Below are 15,413 nucleotides of genomic sequence, written 5' to 3'. Positions count from 1 at the left end.
AAGTCCTCCTGATCAACAACAACAACTCCAGCCAGTTCACCTGCAGCATCTTGTGCCGTTGGCTGGAGGAGTGCCTTCGCCTGGGGACTGGCCAGCCGTGTGGCCTCTCACAGACCGGTTGCACTTGCCAGACCCCACAAACCCTGCCAGCCCCTCCACAACCCAACCAGACGCTCTCCAATGCCTTGACACCACCCGCAACCAGCAGCAGCAACGGTCGTGACTGCTGCGTGACCGAATTGCATTCTGGGAATGCGAACGATGTATACTCTCCGGAGATTAAATACGGTAAGGGGATGTGGATGAGTGGCATCCTTTTTTGTCTCTGGGTGGCAGGTTTTGGAGAGGTAGAGTGGCATGGTTTGAGAAAAGACAGGCCCAAAAACTATGTGGCACAGTCTTCCCGGCCAGCAGGGCATAGCTGTTTGAATGTTAAGTTGAAGGCTTTCATAGCTGGTAGCCATATATTTTTGTGGGTTTTTCAGGCTATGTGGCCATGTTCTAGAAGAGTTTATTCCTGATGTTTCACCAGCACCTGTGGCTAGCATCTTCAGCGGATGAGAATTTCTCTGAAGATGCCAGCCACAGATGCTGGTGAAATGTCAGGAATAAACTCTTCTAGAACATGGCCACATAGCCTGAAAAAATCACCAAAAAATATGTTTGAATGTTGGTCAAGTATTGTGGGAGAGTAGGGTTCAAACCCCTGTTCAACCCTGGAAACCCATTGGGTGACCAAGTACACCTGGTGAGCCTCAAAGGAAAGTCATGGAAAACCTTATGTGAAGAAACCTTGTCAAGGATGGTTTGAGAGCTGGACTAGGACTCTGGGAGGTTAAGGTTCAATCTCTGGTTAGGGTTAGGTTAGTGAATAGAATAACTACACAAGCATAATGTAAGATCTTGGCCATGGGTTCCATTTAGCTCTTCTGGTGAACAGTTGTTGAATGATCTTGCCACCATGAATTTGTCCTCGCTTTCTCTTCCTCACCCTGCCACACTTTTAAAACCACCTGCCTTCCTAGGAATTGCATCTTATGGTGGTGAGTTCCATATGTTTATTATGTAGTGTGGGAAGGATTGCTTACTCATGTGTATTCTGTGCATAGAGCTGGACAAAATCATTACAAGATGTGAGAAATGGAGGGGATGATGATGATGATGATGATGATGATGATGATGATGATGATGATGATGATGATGATTTTGGTGGGATGGCCTTCACCTGTTTGAAGGGTTGTCCTGCAGATGATGGAACAGCCTGTTGTTCCAAAGGCAGGACCAGAATCCATACGTAGTTATTGCAAAGAATCAGATCTCAAATCTCTGCTAAACATTAGGAGGATTGTCTGAATGACTAGAGCTGTCTAATAGTGGAAGCAGTGGCTGCATGAGGTAATGGACCCTCCTTCAGTGGAAGATTTTAAACCAATGTTATCACCTTCTAGGGATATCCTGCACTTGCAGATGCCAAACTGAGCATGGCTTCAGACTAGATGACCTCCGAGGTCCCTTCTCGCTGCCTGTGCATGAACTCCAGGATTTTAGGCCCTCCACTGGCCCAGCTCTGTGCTCTTTGTGGTCTTTCTACCCAAGGTCATCTCCCAGCCACAAAGCTGCTTCTTCATCTTCTTAGAAATGGTCTTTCACCTCCGCTGAGCCATGTTGCCATGTCTTCCCTGCCGACCTTCCCCCTCTGAGCTTGTGAGTGCAAGGCCCTTGTCGCTTGCTGTTGGTGGAGAGGGAGAAAACAATTTACGGGGAAAATGACCCCTTTTCCCCGTGGCAAATTACCCTTGACTGTGACAGCCCAGGTGCCTGTTATTCCAAGCCAGAATATAAAGGAGCTGCAATTCAGCCCAAACAGACTATTAACCAGGCAGAATGAGGCCATTTGCTTTAACGGTAGCAGGAGCCGAACGTGGAATTAAACATTCTCTCATTGGGCCAGCAGACATGATTTCAGTGACTGCCACGCCGTGGGCCATGAGATGGTTCCTTCTGGAGGGCCTGTTCTTCCACCTCCCTACCTGGATCTGTCTCTGCACTGCCAAAAACCATTTTTATTAAGCCTGCCTGTCAAATCCATTGACAAGTCTTTTAAAAATGTTTTTATCTTGTGATCCGCCTTGGGTCCCTTTGGGCCAAAACACGCTGCAGAAATAATCCAGGGAACTGTAGTTCCCAAGGAATTCTGGGAACTGTAGTTTGTTGTGGCACCAGAGCTCTCTGACTGAGAAGGCTAAACGTCTCACAAAATTACAGAATTCCCTAGCACTGAGCCAGGGCAGTTAAAGCAGTCTCAAACTGGATTATTTCTGCAATGCGTTTTGGCCCTTTCTGGGAGAAAGGCGGCATAGAAGTGAAATATAATAAACAGTAAATAACAAGCTCTGGAGCTTCCACCTGAGTGGGTCTGCTTTGGGTTTTTGTTTTAACTATTCACACTGTGAAAATAATCCAGGATGAACCCAGGTTAAATCTTCATTGTTCACACACATCCCCAATGCACCCGATTAAGTCTTTTGGGGGTTGCCAAAAAAATCCACTTAATCCAGGATATCAGGTTTTAAAAAGATCAGTAGTGTGAATAACCAATGCAAATGGAACCAAATAGACCTGGGATAAAATGCAGCATACCAAAAAAGGGGTTCTGAATGCATACACATCATCGACTGCATCTTTATTCGAATGCTTGTGCTTGTGAATAACCGAACTCGCAGAGATGTGGGTTGATGTGGTTCCAAAGTGTGGATAACAAACCCAGAATGCATGAGTGTGATGATTCACATTGGTGCTCAAACAAAATGGTGTGTGAATGATCCCATGGTGTGGGTAATATGCAGCAAGGGGAAGCATTTTCTGTTCCTCTCTCCAGTGGAAGGATGGAAGGGAAGTGGAACAAACTCAAAAAAAGCAAGGAGGTCTAGCCATCCCGCAGGCTGGACTCTAGCCGCACACTGGTGCCACTGAGTGCTTTTACTCTTCACCTTGGCAGAGTGCATTAGCTCCGACTGCCTCTCTTTGCTCTTCTTTATCTCCTTTCACAGCCAAGCTGCACAGGGACAGATTGGGGATGTTGGAGGGGGAGAAAAGAGATCACCCATCCTCCTTCTTCTGCTGCGGCAAGCAAGCAAGCCAGGCGGCGTGTGGATAATTTGCAATCGCCGGATTGCTTTCGAAGGGCAGTGGCTTGAACTCTCCGTTACCTTCTTCAAATTATGTTTGACATTCAATTAAAACCCCCGAGGCACCTGGACGTAAAACGTTAGTGTAGCCGGGAAGTCGTGGGGGTAATGTAGGGGTTTTTATTTTAATTATTTGCGGAGTCATCACACATGCCAGGCTGGAGGGAATTGGACTCGCTCTCTGGAACACATTGACTGCAGCTGGTGGGGGTGGGAAGGAATAGGGAGGGTGGCTGGAGCCAGGCTGGGGCTTGGCGCAAGCGTACAAAAGTGCCAGAGCTTCAAGGAAGACACCTTTGTCTTGCAGAGACTTCACTGGATGCAGAGCTTGTTGGCTGCAATGGCTGTCGGGGTTTCCATCTTCAGGGTGGGGTGGTGGGTCTGTTCCAGAAGGTAATCTGAAAAGGAACAGAATTTTAGGCTCAGCTAGCTTTCCAAGTTGATAGTATCCTAACTACCATCTAACATCGTCATGTCAGTTGGGAAAATCAGTATTCAAACCGATCTTGTGGCACCTTTGAGACTGAGACAGTCTGACAGTCTGCTCACAACAGTGCCTGGGCATTGCCAATGGGAAACCCACTAACATGAGTGCCACTGCATCCTTCAACTTCAGTCCTCCAGCCACTGATGTACAGAGCCATCCTGACTTCGTATGTGGTCAACCACTGGCTTGATTGGAGCCAATGCTAGCCCAACTTCATCCAAGGTATAGATAAGAACCAGAGGGAATGAAGGCATTGGTCCTGAAAAAGAATTCTTCTCCCTCCATTAAATGTTCCTTCATTCCACAGATTTCTAGCATCACCATAACTTAACCTCTAGCCTTTCAAGTGATGTTCTTGCATGGTTTCTCTTCAGCGACAACAACATGCTTTCTTTCCAAGGCTCTGTCTTGGTGACTGCTGGCTCTTTGCTTGTCTCTTTAAAGTTTTCAAATTTTGTCTTATTTTTATTGGGGTTTTCTTTTGAGGCTGCTTTTATTCTTCAGCTGGCTTTGAAACCCATGAGAAGGGATCAATAATGGATTCATTTGTATTGGAGTGGGAAATTGGAATGAATCTGGGAGTCAACTTCTGTCCTGTGTTTTCAGGTCATTTCCAACTTATGCGCTTTGCCCCGACACCATACTTTTGGTGGACAGGGAAGCTTACGAACTTCAGTGGGTGGCAGTCACAGAGAGATGGAAATGCAATTTCCCCAGAAGTAGGAAAGGATACATATGGCCCTGTCTGGTCTCCCTGGTTCAGTTGGTTATATAAATTGGTCCCGATTGGTCTCTCAGGAGGATACCCTCCAGTGCCAATAAACATTGTGTGAGTGCTTCCAGGCCCATGGGTGAAATAAAGTGCTGGCAAATCTGCTCCAGATATGGGTTCCCTGGGAGTGATTGACAGAAGATGGCCCATGGCCATTCCATCACCCAGTTTCTGGCTGCTGTCAAAGATGCCATCCCAGGCACTCCGAACCTATGTGCCAGCTGAGGGTTGGCCTCTCTCTCGTGCATTCTTCATTCTGCTGTTCTGCACTTCGATAGTTCCCAGCGGCCTTTTCTCTAGGCTATGTACCTCTTCCAGTCCATGTGTCAGGCTGACTCATAGAGTGGCTCAATGCATGGGCACGGCATGCTGGCATGTGGGTTCCCTTTTTCTTGCTGCTTCCAAATGCCCAGCAGGAAGGATCTCCACCTTCTGTGGCACTAGAACCTGGTCCCTTGGAGTCCCTTTCTTTCTCTTGTTGGCTGTCAGGAGGCTCTGGGCCATGAGCAGATGAACATCCCTGGGGAATTCCTCCCTATGTCTCCAAGCTTAAATAGCCAAGGCATCTGGCACTGGCCACCAGCAACGACACTCCTGCCAAGGAGGTTAAAAGGGAAGTAGTTGAAAGCTGGTAGGTAGCTATGGCAACTGGCATGCTTTTGCAAAGCAGAGGTGAAAATAATATGCATGATTTTTCCGCTTGATTTTTTATGGGGCTGAGGGTGAAATGGCTTAAGAATGTGGAGGGGATTTGGGGGTGAATACTTTGTTTTCTAGGGTTTGGGGGGAAGATCAGATTCCATCCACTTGGTCCAAGGTGCTTCATGGACTGACTTTAGATCATAGGATCCTGGCCCAAGTACACAAATGGAAGAAGTTGATGACAGCCTTGAAGTATGATCTTTATAGACCAAGACACTGGAGCCTGGCTTCTTAGATCAATGACAGAAGCAATAAGTTTTGTTGCTTCTCTGAGACAGAATGCATTTCCTCACCTGGAGCTGCTGAGGTTCTTCCTCCTGACTTGAGCGGGTAGAAAGGTTTTATTTTTAACAGCGCTGGCATGCGGCGGAATGAGTGCTTTCAAGAAAGAAGGCGGCAGGGCACGGATTATAGAGTGCACCGGGAAAGTTAGTAAATTTGGACCCATTTTATGGAGCCAATAAGTGTCACAGCGATCAGTGCATCCGAGGAAGCAGATGAGAAAGGATGAAAGCAGAAAAACTGGCAAGAGTCGATAGGTTGGTATTTAGCAGCCTGTTGGCTTCGTTGGAAGCAGTAGGGTGTCTTTGTGTCAAGAATAAAGTCCAGTTTTGATAAGACGTTGGAGATGAAATATTAAAGAGGCCTAGTCTTAGGATGCCTACAAGGTCCTTGGCAGTACTGGGAGAAAGGCAGGGTATAAATAAACATAAGCATATGTTTGGACCACTCCTTCTGCAAGAATGGAACTAGTTGCACACTTTGTGACAATATGGAAAGGGAGTGGGGTTGATGATCTAAGCACTGGTTCAAACACACACCGGAGAAATAACCCAGTTTGAAACTGCTTTAACTGACCTAGGGATTCTGGCAACTGTAGTTTTGTGAGACGTTCAGCCTTCCAGTGTCAGAGAGCTCTGGTGCCACAATAAAGTACAATTCCCATGATTCCCAAGTACTGAACCAGGGTAGTTAAAGGGGTCTCAAACTAACTGGATTATGTTGTTTTGAACCACTGTCTCTGCCCCAGTAGCTGACAATTGAGATGGCTAAGGGAGGAGCAAGACCACCGCAGCCATTGAAAAGAATGGAAGACAGAAAGCAGCTCTGGCAACAAGAGATGCTGAAAATGAGATGCAGTTTATTTTCTTCCTTTCTGTCTGCCCAGTTATTACAGTGGTTAGAGATCAGGATGGAGGTTTCACTGGCCTTAGTGATGGCTGTCTCAGAAGAGAAAACATGAGTGCTATGTTTTGGATTTTGGAAGAAGAGTTTGAAGGACACAGGGTTGCAACTGTACATAGGCACAGATCAGTGGACCTGCTTTCAGCAACACTGGTTTATTGGATTTATATCCTGCACTTCAAGGAATCATGGAATCATAGAGCTGGAAGTGACCCCAAGGGCGATTTTATCCAACCTTCTGCCATGCAGGAATACACGACTAAAGCAATCTTGAGAGGTGACCATCCAACCTCAATTTAAAGGCCCCAAAGAAGGAGATCCCACCATCCTCCAAAGCTGTCTGTTCCACTGTCAAACAGCTCTTATGGTCAAGTAGTTCTTCTTAGGCTGCATCTGCACTGCAGAAATAACACAGTTCAATGCTGCTTTTACTGCCGTGCTTCAATACTATGGAATCCCGGGATTTGTAGTTTGTTGTGACACCAGAGCTCTCTCACAGAGAAGGCCCAATGTCTCTCTGAACTGCAAACCACATCATTTCATAGCACTGAAGCAGGGCAGCAAAAATGTTGTCAAAGTGCATCCTTTCTGCAGTGCAGATGCAGCCTTAACATTTAGGTGGAATCTCTCTTGTCATGTGAATCCATCAGTTTGTGTCCTGGTCTCTGGAGCAGCAGAAAACAAATTTGCTCCATTTTCGACATGAATTTCTTCGTCCGCAAGATCAACACGCCCAACTCCCCTAAGCCATCCCCTATAAGTGCTTGGTTTCCAGATCTTCCACTGTTTCCAGTGGCAGCAGCTGGTTCGTCTTCCCATTTCTTCCTCCTCTGACTGCATTCAAAGCCATGATCGGTGGCATTAAAGCCAATTAGTATGTTTGCTTTTCTCTGCACTTCCATGTGGGTTTCCCCCCACCCTTTTTATCCCCGTGGCATGGAGCATCTGTTGGGCAAATACCAGGACCATTTGCAGGGCGAGGAGCAGCCGCCTGCCAGCCTATACACACAGACACACACACAAGGGCCAGCGTGCCATTCGACAGCAGCCCTCGCCTGCTGTGACCAGATGGGAGATTTTCATCACAAGTGCCGAACAACCCCACTCTGTATAATTGACAGATTGTTATCAGTGGCACTTGATGTGCCTAATAATATATATATATATATATATATATATATATATATATATATATATGAGAAAGGGGGAAAAAACCTGGCACTGCTTCTGATGGCTAAGCAGGGGATTGCTTTGAAAGGCTGTCGATGGATCTGAAGGGCAAGGGAGTTAATTAGAGCCGGTGCAGGAACCTGCTGATACGGCTGGCCTGCCTGCGAGAAAACCCTTTTGATTCCCTTCTCGTTGTCATTTCCTACACTTTCGTAGGAAGGTAAGCCTTTCACTTTTCAGACAGGACAGGTAATGAATAGCAAGCAGGAACTGGAGCAGATGCGACTTCCTGCGCTTGCCGTTCTCTTTCCGTCACAGCAATAGCAGTTGCATTTCTGTGCAGCTTCATAGTGAATTCAGCACTCTCTGAGGACCTTATCGCACAAGGCACTTACTGCACCAGAATCATGGCCAAACGCTTTAGAAGTGCGGAAGTGGGACCGTTCGTCGTGCTTCTAAAACGTCATTGAGGCGTCCCGCTTCTCTCCCATCGATGAATCATTCATGGAGAAACCATTTTTTGAATAATGGAAGATCCCATTATTACAGAAGTGGCTGCTCCGTGAACAATTCATTGACAGGAGAGCGGGATGCGCTTCGGTGACACTTCAAAAGTGTGACTGGCTATCCCACCTTTGCCCTTCTGAAGCATTTAGGCAATGATTCCAGTGTGGTAAGTGCCTCATGTGATAATGTCCTAAGCAGTTTATAGTCTTTAAGCCAATTGCCCCCAACAAGCTGGGGACTCATTTTACCGACCTACGAAAGGATGGAAGGCTGAGTCAACCTTGGAACCCCCTGGGATTGAACACACAACATTGTAGTTGTGATACCAGCATTTAACCACTGCGACACCAGGGCTCCAGTCATGACCTCCTTGAAGAAGGGGATCTCAAGGAGATCCCGGTTGACCCTACCCTATAGATATACACTAGGATGACATGGGTTTGGAGTCTGTTGAAGGTGTCCTCACAGTCACAACCATAAGTAGCTTGTGGACCTTGAGGGGAAATCTCTGGCCTCTGGGACAGATGTGACCCACAGTGATGCAATAACAACACACCTCTTTCTAGGGAGGTTGCTCCCTATTTCTGCAGCCTACTATTCCAGTACTTTGTGGGGAAAACATCCTAGATCTTAAGAAGAAAAAACAACAAAACCCTGCTATCTTTTTCTTTTTTATTCAGTCATCCTGGCATTGCCTCGTTTCAAACAACATCAAAGTTTCTGACATGATCTGACAGTGCTCCCTTTGGGAGACTCACTCCATCCTCATGCCTCCCCCCCTCTTTGCCCTATTCCTGGCTCCTTTCCCCTTCATCGCTATGCATTTTTGGTTCTGTCAATCATCATCCGTGATGCTCTCTGGCCCCCATTACTGTGCCAGATCATCAGCATTGCATTGCTGTTAGTGTATTTATTGTTATGAGCCAGCATGATTTGGTGACAGCTCATCTTGCATGGAAAAGGAGTTGAAGGGGTTGCCTTGGGGACTGGGGGGTGTTCTCTTGATTTGTTCATTTGGTATTCTATCCTTGCATACAGCACTGGGGCCTTGGGGTCTTTTCACGCTACACAACCGTAGCGCTATGATTCCACGTCAATTGCCATGGCAACATTCTCTGGGAATCCTAAATTTTGTCATTTCATGAGACAACTAGAAGCATCTGGATGAGAATCCTACATCTCTCTCTCTCTCTGTCAACTGCAAATCCCAGGATTCAGTAGGGTGTTGCCATGGCAATTAAAGTGGAATCTCAATGCTAGCATCAAAGGGCTATTTGGAACCAGTGTGAATATTTGTTTTTTCTGCCAGTGGAGCTCACAGTGAAAGGCCTTTCACTCTGCACTAATCCTAGGATTCTGTAGGGCAGAGTCATAGCAATTAATGTAGTGCTGAACTGCATTAATTTTGCAATGTAGATACATGCCATGGCAAAATGGTTGGAAGGAAGGAGATCCAGAGGAAAAAAGAGAAAAAAGTTGTCTAGGGCTGCATCCACACTGGAGAAAATATCCGGTTTGGCACTGCTTTAACTGACCTGGCTCAAGGCTATGGAATTCTGGGAGTTGGAGTTTGTTGTGGGCCCCGAGCGGAGCAGAGCTTAAGGAAGGAAGGCTCCACAACAAACACCGACTCCCAGAATTCCATAGACTTGAGCCAGGTCAGTTAAAGCCGTGCCAAACCAGGGTATTTCTCCAGTGTGGATGCAGCCTAGGAGAGGAAGTAATCTTGGAATGTTGGTAGGTTTGGGGACGATAGGCCTAGAGGAAACCTTTCCACAAGCAGGAGCTGCAGAAGTGCGGAAAGTTGGCATTTGCGTATTGATTTGAAATAATCAGCTCAATCTTTGGCTGTGAGCCTGTAGTCATAATTTGTGTAACCCACAGGGACAGCGGAGTCTGTCAGATTCTTGCATTTTCAGTCACAGCAATCCTGCTGATCAATCCATGGCTCACAATTCAGTTGAGCCATTGACACCCTTCACTCAGATGGACCACTGACTGAACCTTTCTATCCACATCTAAACTCTAATAACTCTAAGGATCCCTGTTGAGGATCATCCCAGGCACTGGAGTTTCCAGGAGAAAACCTGGGAGATAGCAATGCTCTTGGTCATGCCATCATGCCAGCAATGCTCTTGGTTATGCCAGCAATGCTCTTGGTCATGCGATCATGGTGCTTCAATCTCAGTTGCTCACAGCTTATCATTGAAACACACACATCACCGAAACGGAACATATTTTCCTGTTTGGAAATGAGAACAGAAATCTTAGGAGCTGTTTCCAGACCAAGGTGAAAGTGGGGATTTTTCCTTCTCACTTACTTTTAGGGAGCCACGATGAGGAACATTTAAGACTATAGGTTTCCAGCCAGAAGGTGGATGCAGATCAGAGTAGTAGAGAGCCAGGCAAGAGGAGGAGGATGTTAAGTAAATGCAGAGAGTCCCTGGAGAGTCTTTGCAAGTTGCAGTAACAAATCAATTGACTCTTGCAAATTGGAGCGAGCTGCTGCTCTCCTGGTTGAACTGGAGGTTTGCACATAGGCCATACCTGAACCTACCTACACCCTGCTCCCAATGTTTTATCCTTGTCTCCTTTTGGGATGATGATTCCCAAAAACTGTTGATTCAGGTCCAGACCCAGAGATCTGGCAACCCTACCTTACTCCTCCATCCCTGCCTTTGTCCACTTTGCTCAGACCAATGCAGACCTCTACTCTGCTGGTTGCTTTGGGGAAGAGAAGAAGGGAGCAAGTGGAATAGTTTTACCAGGGAGGGTCTCTCCCCCCTCCACCTTTTCCCTGTCCTCTGCACCAGAGAGTTTATGAGGCCATTAAAGGAGGCAGCTGGTCCACTTTTATAGCTGACAATCCTGCTCCGTTTACCTTGGGGGTAAGACTCTGCGACAGACAGGCAATCCTCACATTGATAGTATCTGGAGAAAAGCACCCCAGGAGTCTTGCAGATTCCTGGAAACAAGTCCCTGGAAATGGAGCAGGGCTGCAAGGATAGGATTTGATCACTTTGGCATGCACGAAATGCCTCCAAACAGAACCTTCCTTCCTCTTCCACTCTTTCCTTTCCTTTCCTTTCCTTTTTTTTGAATGGCAACAATCCTTGATAGCTTTTAACTCTGAAGATGTCAAGGGATGGGTAAAGCATAGTCCTGAGGCCACATATGGTCCCCAAGGCTGCATCTGTGGGCATTGATCTCTCCAGAAACCCCAAACCTGCATAAAAACTGAATTTTCTCTGCTAGACTATACCAGGTGAAGCAAGTCACTATACAGGCTCCAGGGCTCTATGTGCTGTTTAACAATGATGCATTTGGGTATTTTACTCCAAGCCTCTACTTTCAAGTCTCAGGTCTAGTCTCAAGTCCTTGCAAGATACTTTCATATCAACTCTCAAGTCAAGTCTCAAGTCTGCAGAAGAAAACGGACATAATGGTATGAAGGGGGATTGGGATTTCAATAACTAGAAAATCAAGAAGACACGTGCAAAGTTAGGTAAACATGTGAAATGGTCATAGACAATTTATGAAGACTGAAATTTGGAAAAACGAGGACCCTTGACATATCCATATCAAAATGCACAATTTTGGCCCCAAAACTTGACCTCGACTTATACATGATGTCAACTTATAGTTGAGTATATACGGTTAAATGCATGGGGGGGGGGGCGGTGAATCAATTATATTCTGCAAATTGTAGCAAGCTGCTGCTTAGCTGAAATTTAGATTTGCCCATAGCCTTTTCCCCGGAGCTGAGCTCTCCAAACTAGAGGACTGGGCCTCATTTCCCAGCTGGAGATGACCCACCAAAACTGGAGATTCAGAAGCAGGCCCTGAAATATGACAACCCTGTTGCTTTCAGTCCTGAAACTCACATCTCAGCAAAACCGACACCGACGTTTCATTGGCAGTGCCCAGATCCAGCCCCTTGAACCTGGCAAGGTGTTTAATGACTCACAGCTTGCTGGGCAGAGGAATGGATGAAACTGTCAGTGTTTCATTCTCCCATATTCATTTTTTAAAAAAAATCAAACACCCCCCCCCCCCCCGCATCAGATTTGCAAAACTTGGAACACGCCAATAAAAAATGAACTCGGAACACAATTCTTAACCACCTGGGTTGTCAGAATTAAGTAGGTACAGCTGTTCCCAGCACTGAAAAGATCATGTTTTGTCTGCCTGCCATGTAGCTGTTAAAGATGAAGAACTGGGCAGCGAAATGAGGTGGCAACCCTAATGCAGCCCATAACCATGACGGAAGAAGACACCGGGGTCCAGAACCAGTCTTTTAAGATCAAAACTCTGGACTTGGATAGATAAATACCTCAGATTTGTTCTCTGCTTCATTGAAAATGAAATTGTCAACTTTGGAGAGTTCTTATCAGACAATGAACCCAATGAATTTCTCCCCAGGTATAAAATAGGGATGGAATCATATGCCTATCCTATATTGCTATATTACAACTCCCATTGCTCCCCGTCATTGGATTCACTAACCTGCTGGGAGTTGCAGTCTTACAATTTAAAGAGGGGACCTTTTTGGTCGCTGTTCCCAGGTGCTAGAATTCCTTTCCTAAAGAGGCCAGAATGGCTCCATCCTCTGTGTGACAGACCTTTAGATACTTAAAGATACTGTAGGTATATATAATATGGAAAGCCAGCATGGCGTAGTGGTTTGAGTGTTGGATTGCATCTCTGGAAACCAGGATTAAATTCCCTGCTCAGCTGTGGAAACTCACTGGGTTGACATTGGGCAAGTCACACTCTCTCAGCCTCAGAGGAAGGTGAGGGCAAACCCCCTCTGAACAAATCTTGCTAAGAAAACCCAGTGATAGGCTCACCTTAGGGTCACCATAAGTCAACAACAACTTGAACGGCACACAAGAACAATAAATGTTCTAAAAGGCCATCATGGCCACAATCGGAGAACATGGTTCAATTCCCGGCTCAAGCATAAAAAATCCACTGGGTGACCTTGGGCAAGTCACACTCTCTCAGCCTCAGAGGATGGCAATGGCAAAGCTCCTCTGAACAAATCTTGCCAAGAAAACCCAGTAATAGGTTCACCTTAATGCCACCATGGTCAGGAACGACTTGGAGGCACACAACCGCAATACATAATACAGATGGACTGAGGAGATGATGATGATGATGATGATGATGATGATGATGATGATGATGATGATGATGATGATGAAATGGGGGACTGCATGATTCCTAACAGTCAGTTGATTTATAACAGCAATAAACCAATAGACTATCTGACCATAGTTGGACCACTTGTCTACTGTCCTCAGTCGCAAGTTCAACAGTGGGCATTGCCACCATGGGCTCAAATATGCCATGTCCAGATAGGTCTCCCTGTACCAACTTCACCTTCATCCCTTTCTGGACAAAGTAGGACTTTCTCAAAGCAGGTAACCCTGGCGGCGCAGTGGTTAAATGCTGGTACTGCAGCCACAAGGTTGTGAGTTCAATCCCAGAGGGCTCCAGGTTGACTCAGCCTTCCATCCATAGGTTGGTAAAATGAGTACCCAGCTTGTTGGGGGCAATTGGTTTACAGATTGTAAACTGCTTAGAGAGTGCCAAGTTCACTATGAAGCGGTATAGAGATGCTATTGCTATTGCTGTTTCTCTTTATGAGGCCACTCCTGCCATGAACTAGTGGTTTGGATGCCTTGGTTGAAAGGAGATGGCTTTGGAAACACAGTGTCTGATGCTGGTAAAGTAGGGCAATGGAGTAATCAAATCCTCCCCCACTTTTTCCTCCCTCCCTTTGCAGCTGAGTATGCATCTTTGTCCGGTTCTTCTACATTCCTGTTAATTTCACGCAAAGTGCCCTTGATGGATCTCTTGTTATTTTTCGTGAGCCGAGCCATAAATTTGTGACATCTCACTGTAGCAATCTGTTAAGTGCATGTTGGGCGGCAGCCGTGGCTTCGGGGAGGGGGAAAAGATGGAGAAGGGTGAACGGTGCGCATGCAAGAAAACCGCTGGCGCACAGGGGATTTAAAACTAAAGCGGGTGCTCCGCGCTTCCATCTTGCGCTCATTACCTCTGGAGGCAAGGCCAAGGAAAAGAAAAACACTGCGCCGGATACGTCACTCCGCCGCCTCTTTCCTTGCACTACCTGTTTTTTTTTTACTAGCAAGCAGCTCTTTCTTCTAAAATTATTTCATTTATTGATTGATTTGCTTTATAGCCCACCTCTCTCCCTGCGCATCAGCCTGTAGCATTAGCATTTAAAAAACAGGGGACGGTTAAAGCATTATTTATACAAATGGCTATTTATGAGTAGCGTTTTTTCTCTTTTAATAGTATTTCCTTTTTAAACGTTGTTTTAAATCTTTTTAATGTTGTCAAATGTTTAATTCTATTATAGCGTTCACTTTTTTGGGTATGCTTTCACGGTATTGTGTTTTTCCATGGTAAGGTGCCTCGAGTTCCAATTTTAGGAGACATATAGAAGAGAAATAAATATAATAATGATAATAATAATAATAACAACAACAACAACAATAATAATAATTGTTGTTGTTGTGTACCTTCAAGTTTCCAATTTATGGTGGCCTTAATCTATCATGGGGGTTTCTTGGCACATTTCTTCAGAGAAGGTTTGCCATTGCCATCTTCTCTGGTGGTGATGATGATGATGATGATGATGATGATGATGATGATGCAGTGGACCCTTGGTATCTTTTGGGGTTTGATTCCAGGACTCACCATGAATACCAAAATCTGTGGATGCTCAAGTCCCATTATATACAATGGCCTAGTAAAATTGTGCCCTCCATGTAAAATTTCAAAATCAAGGTTTGCTTTCTAGAATTTGTATCTTTTTTGAATATTTCCAAGATTTGCTTAAGTCCGTGGATAAAGAATCTGTGGATATAAAGGGCCGATAGTGTTGTTGTTGCTGTTGCTGTTGTTGTTGTTATTATTTGTATCCCGCCTCTCCCTGTATTGAATTGAGGCGGGTAACAGCAAACAAGAACAATAAAATCAAACATGAGTATTAATAGATAAAAGCATAACAGGACATATTAGATCCTGGTTTCCCTATCTCCCTCCCACCCTAAAATACCATTAAAAACAATTATACACAACTTTTTAAAAAGAATTAGATAGCAATTGAATTAAAAGAAGAAGATTAAAAGAGTATAAAAATACAGTCCTCCCTTGCCATACTTGGGAGATCCGTTGTAGACCCCCCCTGTGTAAGACAAATTTCGTATATGCTGGAGTCCCATGCAATTGAATGGTGGCATGTTCTTGCACCTCTGGCATGCGCACCATTTTGTCTCTCGCCTTTCGTTGTCCATGTAAGCTGGAATCCGTGTAAGGCGAGGGCATGTATGCTGAGGCGGACTGTCTAGATCATAATAAAAAGTAA

At 45.5% G+C, this 15,413-nt stretch overlaps 1 protein-coding gene across 1 annotated transcript in view; it reads left to right on the top strand.

Moving 5' to 3' along the window:
• The window catches only part of ADGRB2 (adhesion G protein-coupled receptor B2), a 124,585-nt gene that overhangs the window by 30,519 nt on the left and 78,653 nt on the right, over positions 1-15,413 (top strand). The window contains 1 exon segment of the mRNA XM_042440705.1: positions 1-288. This exon segment is cut by the window's left edge and continues 1 nt beyond it. Within this exon segment, the coding sequence (XP_042296639.1) occupies positions 1-288 (288 nt within the window).

This window comes from Sceloporus undulatus, chromosome 9 (genome assembly GCF_019175285.1).
Source record: "Sceloporus undulatus isolate JIND9_A2432 ecotype Alabama chromosome 9, SceUnd_v1.1, whole genome shotgun sequence".
Lineage (NCBI taxonomy): Eukaryota > Metazoa > Chordata > Lepidosauria > Squamata > Phrynosomatidae > Sceloporus > Sceloporus undulatus.
Note: the sequence above shows the minus strand (reverse complement) of the source record. Positions and strands in the feature narration are given on the sequence as shown.